General features: G+C 40.3%; 1 protein-coding gene across 1 annotated transcript in view; it reads right to left on the bottom strand.

Moving 5' to 3' along the window:
- ZNF536 (zinc finger protein 536) overlaps window positions 1–3,638 on the bottom strand; it is a 186,241-nt gene extending 182,603 nt beyond the window's left edge. Inside the window, exon 1 of the mRNA XM_062499656.1 lies at window positions 1,469–3,638. Within this exon, the coding sequence (XP_062355640.1) occupies window positions 1,469–3,638 (2,170 nt within the window). The remainder of the gene's footprint in view (window positions 1–1,468) is intronic.
- Between the last annotated feature and the right edge of the window lie 5,159 nt (window positions 3,639–8,797).

The raw sequence follows: 8,797 nt of genomic DNA, 5'->3' as shown, positions 1-8,797 counted from the left end.
AGTATGAAATTAGCTCTTGCCTGTTAGCTTTGTTCCTACATAGAATTTTCTAATGTGTCTCACCAGCAATAAATTGCAAAAGAGGCTATGACTCTAAGAGTAGACTGTGTTTCATGGGTATTTAAACAACAGCATTAAGTACTATAGGAATCTGTGGAATGTGGAGTGCAGATTTATGCGTCTTAACAATTTCTTTACTGGTTTGTAATAAGCCAACAAACTAACACTATTTTTATATTAATTTGGCCTCAGAAGTACAGTATACTGGAGCATGACAAGAACAACAAAAGTAAACTGGCACATACTTAATAACTGTAACAGTGAATTGCCTGCAATACTAAAATATTTATCGAAACTGGGGGAAAAAAGCTAAGAAGAATTACCCTCAACAGCCTGCTACCAGCTCTTTAACAGTGGGCAATGTAATGCCTTAAGGTACCTCAAACTGTCTTTCATTTTCTAGACTTAATGGCTGATTGCAGAAATCAATGTTGCCATTAGTAACAGAGTATTTGTTATGGCATGATTTCCTCTGTTGTTAGGCTTGCAGAATGATTACAGTATTAGTGAGGTGCTTTCTTTATAAAGGGCTGAAGATACAACTTTCAATTTACTATCCATTAATAAGTGACTTTGGAAATATACATGAGGCCAGAAATCTTACCTGTTATTACTTGGAGATTTTTATTTCAGCAGTCATAGGCTAGTAACTTAAAAAAATTGTACCAGGAAGCTCAATATTTTATAGACATCTCCAATGAAATATTATCTGCTTTGCTATTTTATACACAGCAAATTAACATGACATACAATACAATTAAAATGTTTCAGTCTGATTTCTATTTTTCTTGTACTTTCAAATGGATGTGAATTAAGCAGAAGGCTTCATACAAGTTAAAATCTGCACATTAGTTAGAAGATTGTCAAAAGGTTAGTAATTTGTATTTCTGAATCTCTTTTTAATCAGTCTGGTGGCCAGGTACAAGGACATAGCTAAGGAGCTGACATGGTTGTCAGAATGAGGGCAATGAGAGAGGTGAGCCAACATGCAGTTTATTAACTACAGCTCAAAGAAGGCATCTTTCCTCACCCTTTTACACGGAGGACAGGGCAGGATCTGCAAGAGAGACACCATGAATAGAAGAGGAGGAGAAAACCACCTTCCAAAACCTGGAGGGAGACGCCCTGGAAGCAACATGGCCATTGGTGGCTGCTCAGACCCTGCGGGGTGGGAAGGTGTCAGCTGAAAGGATGGGAAACCAGCCCTTGGAGGGGAAAAGGGTGAGCAGAGAATTAACCTCAAAGGCATTGCAGGAACCCAAACACAGATGTGCTGGCAAATAATACTGCATCCCTGTGGACTGCAGGAAACCACCTGACAAGGGAATGCATAAACTACTTAACTGCTGAGAGTTCAAATACAGCTATGAGGCTTTCAGTGCAGAGAGGGAAGAAGAAGTTTTCATACCTGAAGAGGAGGGTGAGGAAGGATGAGGGCTGTCCTCCTGAGCACTCCCTGTCTGCGAGAGACCCCCACCTACTCCGCTTTCTTCAGTAATGTTAGAGGACCCTGGTGTTGTCGACCTGCTGACAGACTGAGACTCTTGATCACTTCCAGACCCACGCCGCTCATCGAGACTACCTTGAATTATTTCATCTTCTCCTTTCCTGTCTCTTTTGTGCACCCTGGAGTGAACGACCACTTGGTGGTATGTTCTAAAAACCCTTCCGCAGTCCGGGCATTCAGTTGGTTTTTCTTTTATATTTCCATGACTTTGTAAGTTGTAATCGAGTCCCTGGTTCATACCATGTGACAAAAAATCTCTACTGCCTTCTAAAGGGTCTAGTTTGCTTGGCAAGTCTCTCTGATTGCCCATTTTAGTGCTGTGAACCAAATCAGCAGGCATTTTCTGCTTAGAGCCATCTGCTCCTACTAACACATACTCCCGCTTCTCCTTATCAAACATAACTCCAGCATTTGCCAAAGTGTCTTCGTGGCTGCGCTGTATCTGCTGCTCTTTAGACAAAAAGCCATGTTCCATGGCCATTCCCCTTGCCATAAGCTGCCAGGCCTGATAGCTGTTTACTGGATCCATCTCTGCTGCTTTGGCGGCAGCTTGTAACCTTTCTATACAGCTGGATTTCAGAGGAGGCACCAGATTGAGACAGCCCAATAAAGAATGTTTATCCCCTTCGGCAAGACTGTGGCCAATGCCAGAAATGGGCGAAAGGAGCTTCCCCAAGACTTCTTTCTCTTTCATGGGCATATCTCCTTTGTTGTAGATTTGATTTTGTTCACTTAACCTTGCTTTGTCAGGAGGAAGAAACCCACTCTGCAAACATGACAGATATCTTGAATACAAGTTTGCATGAGCTTCCTGGGACATGCTGCTGATGGAGACAGGTACTTCAGGATCATTAGGAGATTTGTTCTTTACAGATAACTTATTCAGGTGAACTTTCATGTGGTTCTTAAGAAACCAAGGCTCTTTGAATCGCCTCCCGCAGATCTGACAGCAGTGTTCAAAGGAATCTTTGTGCTTTCTCATGTGGCCTTTTAGGAACCAGGCTTGGCTAAACACTTGGCCACACACCTCGCAACGAAACTCATTGGTGGATTGCTCCCCATTCCCATTGGAGCCCTGGCCCTGTGCTGACTCTGCAGTTATGTGAGCCTTCTCCACGTGGCTGATCAGCTCCTCCTCCTGCGAGGCAGCAAAGTCACACAGAGTGCACTTGTAAGGCTTGTGCAGGATCCTTATGTGCCTGTCCAGCTCTTCTCGCTTCTTAAACTTGCCTTTGCAAAATGTGCATCTGAACCCGGCTGTCTGAGCAACAACTTCTTCCTGGACACTGACTGGCTTTGGAGAGGGAACAGGGTTTGAAATATCAGGTGTGTTGTGATTAGGTGGCACAGACAAGTTACAGTTTGCGAGCGGCATCGGCTGGGTGTGCTGCTGTGCTTTCACATCGGGTCGTGGCTGCAAGAGGCTGCTCTTCAGCTGCTTGTCCCGAAGAATTGCTCTCTCCTCCAGCTCATGTAAAAGTCTGTTTTCTTCTCGGACCCTTCCACGACCTTTGCCAAGGTTTCCAAGCTTGTGAGTACGCAGGTGTATCTTCAGGTTGCCTTTCTGAGCTGCTCTGTGGTCACAGTAGGGACATTTGAATGGTTTCTCTCCAGTGTGAGTTCGCATGTGTAGTGAGAGGATGCTGTTAAATCGGAAGCGTTTCCCACAGAGGGGACAGGGGTACTTTCGGTTTTTCCTGGCGTCATCCTCGATATCACTCATCTGAGACATGATCCCTAGGTTCTGTCCATTTAAGAACTGCTGCAGGTCCACACGCCCGTTCAAGCTGGTGTCTACCTCCCTGTTGAGCTGGTTTGCCAGCAGGGCCATCTGGCTGCTGATGGGCTGGTTTGCGATGGACATGTGACTTTTGTCTTCTAGTGGCACTGATGCCTTCTCCTCGGGATTCTGCCTGTTCTGGAGCTCTGGGAAGGCATGGCTGAGCTGGGAAGTGATCTGGTGCAGCTTCTGACTCATTGAATATTGCCCATTGAGAATGGTGCTGTTGAGATGGGCGTCAGCTTCTGGCACAGCTGAAGAAACACCAAGGCACAAACTAGCTTCCTCCATCTCTGAAAATCAGAAGATATTTTAGATTCAGACTGTGAAAGAGTTATGAGCATTGAATTACTGGCGTACAATTTGCATTTCACCTTTTAGCTACTTATAATAATGCAAAGGAATTTCTGTAAAAACAATTAAAAGTGTATTAAGTGCCAACTGTGCTACACAGTTTTGATCATACATGTACTCATTCTGCATGTGTACTGAGAACTATTAATTAATATTATAAAATATGCAACAATTTCAAAATCTCATTATTACAGAAGGGGCCAAGGCTTTTGCCACCTCACTTGTGCTTCTTGTGAAACTGCACCTGTCTGCATTTCTAAATCTATAAAAAAAGAAATCTTATGCATCTCTCCCATTTTCACTAAAAAAGCCAGCAAACACCCCCCCCCAATAGAAATCCATTTGTAACTTTCAGTTCCATTAACCATATTCAATATATTACACATTCCACAGTGAGAAAGATAGTTTTATGATTTGACAAAAAACCGATGGTATGATATTTACTGGTGTACAATAAAACAAGATAATGTTTTGGGAAAAAATAAAGGACAAGCTTTAGAACAATAAAAGGGATTTTGCTTTAGTCAACAAAAAGTGCAGTAATATCTCATTAAGCTGATTAGTATGCTGCTTAGAAACAGTACTAGGTGCTGTAACACATGATTATAATCATAAAAATCCTTCAGTGTTTGCAAGTAAGCATTAACGAGGTATATTAAATTTTAAGGAGACTGCGACTAGCAGCTTTGTAAACCTCTGAGATTAAGATTTAACCCTTCTGTTACAAAACATTGTTATTTTGTCATTTTGAAACTGAGCCCATCAAAAGGCACATAAATTATCTTCTGCCAAGTCTTTTAATTCATCGTTGAGAACCTTCAGATTTCTGTTCCTAGGAAAACTTGCCAGATTACAGAGGAATATCTCTGTCCTTCGATGGGTGATACATATGATTTAAGACACTTTGATTTGTTTTAAAGAGCTCTCTTATGGAACTAGATAAAACCAATTAAAATCTGGGGAAGGTGTTGTGGAAAGCCTCAACAAGTTTAAGACTTCTAATAACTTTCCTAATACACGGTAATGACTACAAATTGTGGCAACACTATATATATTGCAGGAAATTAGAATTCAAGGCTGTTTGTTAAACACAAGTGCTCTGTTCTGGTCTGCAAAATTGTCCACAATAATCCATCCTTGCCACTTCTCTACTCTATACAGATATGATGTATCTATAAAATTCTGTTTAAAATATAAAATTTCATATAACTAATTCATAAACTAAATGATGCTATAAGGTTCCATTAGACCACAGTTAAGGTTTTTGTTGTTTGCTGGAGTGATTTGACACTTTATTCACTCACAAAACTACTGAATTCTGTAGGTTCTTTAAAAATTAATTTGGTACACTCTCTCTTTGGCTTTAGCCAAAAGCATTTTTTTGCTGTGTCTTCTACAAAGGCTCCAGGCACACCCTGGGTGGACACCACTCCTCACACAGCTTCACAGTGGCCACTTGATAGACAATTCAAGGTCCAGATCTGGTACATACTTAAAATGCATGTAAATGTGCTCATGGGAGCAGACCAGTAGACTTCAAAGGGTGATTCTTGAAAGCAAAGTTCCACACACAATTAAGTATTTGCAGGATCAGGGGCTAAAAAAAAAAGAAGCATGGGAGGTCTTCGAGGGGAGACCTTTTTGGACCTGTCAGGATGACTGAGGTTGTGACACAATGCAGATCTTGTAAGAAGTACAGGAAAGAGTTCTATTCATGGGTATTCAAGAACATGAGCTACCTAAATTTTGCCCATATATATAGCAGACCTTATTCAAAATTTATCAGTCTTCTGATTCAAGTCACATGTTGGGAACACATTATATGCATGCTGTCAAAGTTATTATTTATAAAAATATTAAAGAAATCAAGTATATAAAAGGACCCCAGTTAAGTTTAGCTTGCAATGTCTGATTTCCAAAGGTAGAGAGTAGGAGAACATAATCAAGCCAGGTGTCAACCCAAAGCCATGTAGCAAGCAAGGAAAATTCTTAATTTCCATTCAAGTTTTCTGTGCAGTAGACCACAATAATTCAAAATGTGGGTACACATAAACAACTCTTTTTTTTTTCTTTAATTTTTGAAAGTTTGCTTAACTTTTGGAACAAATCAAAATTCATGTTCAAAAGGATTAATTAAAGCACTTAAGAATGATGGTCCTTGGGTCTGCCACTGCCTGAAGTTAACTGATATTTTGAATATCTGCCTATGTACTTCTTAAAAAAAAACCCAAAAAACAAACAGTGTCAAAAATAACAACAGAAGAAAAACCCCAAAACCTGAATCTACTTTTTGTCTGGATTCCACATACACAGGAGTGTTATTTCTCCCCACCATGCTTAAACAAGGCATGTTGGCAATAAAGCATAACAATTCCAGAAATGCATAGCATGTGCTGACACAGACATACATTGAAGAAGCTTTAGAAAAGTCTTTGTGAATTGTCATTATTCTATAACAACTTCCAAAATGCAGTCTACATTTCATTTTTTCCAGTTGATACCAACAGGACCTGGTGCTTTTACATGCTCAGAAAGGTTTGGGTAGTTAATTTCAGCATTTTATGCTCTATCGAAGTTTGGAAATGCTGACAGATCCCAGTGGAATTTATTAATTCTGATGTTTAACCCTAAGCATCAGTTCAAATGTATGGTTATTTGGATTGAGGAGAGAAGTTGTGGTTGAGGTTTTTGTTATTCTGTGCCTCTTTTTCAAATATAACTTTAATAAAGTAACAACAGCAGTTTTAGCTGGAACATGGTAAGTTTTCCATTTTTTTCTTTTTGCTATTTTCTGTCTTCCAAAATCATACAGAAATATATTATGTAGAATACTGAGAGAACAAGCAAAAAAAATTAGTTTTGAGTAAGACCAAATCTATATTTTCTCATTTAAAGACTAATAATTTTGGATCAAGTCAGGGGAGCCTAACCCCCCTCCACATGGATCTTCAGGCATATGAAATGTTGTACATTTTTGATTAAATATGCAGAAAGGTCAGCAAAGCCTCTGCTTAGTGAGCAACAACCTGAATGCTGCCTACTCTGATCAGCCATGCTGTTTCTGGGACCCAGCTGCCACAATCTCCAGACGTATTCTTCACTTAAACTGCATTTTCCCCCTCATCTGCCCCTGCTTCTTGCAGGCCTGTTCTTACCTCTGGCTCTGTTTCCTCTTTACCTCACTCCAACCTGGTTTCATTGCAAAGTATAACCACGGCACTGCAAGAACTGCCCTGTGAAATTTCTCCTTCTTTTCTCCAAGCCCAGTTACAGCTTTTCTGAACACAGGACCTTGCTACTGTCCAGCTTTCACAGAAATCACACTTGGTATCCCTTAGCTCTTTCACAACAAAACCTACCAACATCTCATGTTGTATCCACATGCAAGACAGATACAAAACACATCCTCATCCATCATCCCACTATGAATTAGATAACTCAATCTAATTTGCCTGATTTCTCTTAAAAAAAAAAAAAATTAGCAATTTCATTCTCTCCCTCTTTATCAATCATCCCTGTCTAGATCTGTGGCCAGACAGGGTTACACCAGGTGGGGCAAGGGGCTTTCATTCCCCAGTGAGACTCCTGCAGTTCATGGTACCCACCTTAGTATTCAAAGGTATTCAGAAATAAAAAACCTGGAAATGTCAATTTCTAAGTACTACTTTGATGCTCCATGATAGGGAAAACATCTAGCTTTCAATTTTTAAATATATTGTTTCTCACATTATTTTCATGGTGCTGATCACTCATATAAGGAAAGCACAGAATGTTTTGCCATCTCTCACACTGGGAACAGAAGCACAATGTTCTCTGTAGTTAACAAATGTTTACAAAATGAACTGCAAATCAAATTTGAGATTGTTAAGAAATTCAAAATATGTTTGTGGGAGCTTATTTAATAAATTTCTGACCTTTAATTATCTCAAATATTGTGTAAAGACAGTGTCCCCCAAGACACGGCACCGCACCACAGCATGTTGGGATCAGGAGTTGGTATGGGCTGCCCTGTCTAACATAAATAAACCCTCACCTCTTGCCCAGGTGAGCTGCTGTGGCCAAAAAGCCCAAAACGGAGCCTGCTGCAGACACAGGCTACAGCCCAGCTGGTTTACACTGCACTGGGCAGGGCAGGAGCAGCCTTGGGAAGCAGCACACCGACCATCCAAGGCCATCTGCCTGTGTACTGTGCCCACAGTGCAGGACCCTGTTCCTCTGAGGAGGAGCTCAGCTTATGAAACTCACTGTAGAACACAGATATTATAAAAATACTCCCTCTCATCTCCTACATAAAGGTACAGTGAGGCATTCAGGTCCCTTTGATGATACTAATAGTTATTTTGATTTCACTCACATTTTTGCCCTCAAGACTATTTCCTGTGATATCAATAGCGAAAGTTCTGGCTTTAGCCATTTCAACTGAACACACAGATTTTATTTAACTATTTGAAATGGATTACTGGAATTTAAAACCAATTATGACACCAGAAATGCCTGTCATCACAACTACATTAATGTAATACGAGAAGCTGAGCTTCCTCTTGCTGGAAACAGAGAGGAAAAAAATTATGGCAAGCAGAGTGACAGAATTTAAAGATAAATCTATGCCTACGCACACATGTAAACATATGCAGGCACACGTTTATCTGTATACAGACACATATGTGCAGACACACACCTGTTATCTTTGTAAACAGATGGACCAAATTCCGCTCTTATTTACACCTGTTCATTCCTGCTGGACACACACACACACAGTGAAGCTCTCCCCTCTTCAGTGCTGGAGAGAAAACAGTCATTTTAAAGCCACTGTTGTGCTGTTATTATAGCTTAGATTAGGTTAGTTAAAAGATTTACAGTTCAGTAAGCAAAGTAATGCTTTACAAGCTCACGTGTTTAAATGACAAGCTCGCTCTGGCCCTGATCCTCTGAGCAGCTACAGCTACAAACACTGTTACTTATGCTTTCAGGATATAGACCTGGTATTTATCTTTCCAGCTAGAAAAATTCACATATATCTACATTATCTTGTAGTCCACTGGCAAATTCTAAATACTCCAATATAGACTGTTTCAGTTCTTAGCAACTTGTAAACA

Source organism: Cinclus cinclus, chromosome 11, assembly GCF_963662255.1.
Source record: "Cinclus cinclus chromosome 11, bCinCin1.1, whole genome shotgun sequence".
NCBI classification, from domain to species: domain Eukaryota; kingdom Metazoa; phylum Chordata; class Aves; order Passeriformes; family Cinclidae; genus Cinclus; species Cinclus cinclus.
The sequence above is the reverse complement of the archived record's forward strand: the minus strand, read 5'-3'. Positions and strand labels throughout refer to the sequence as shown.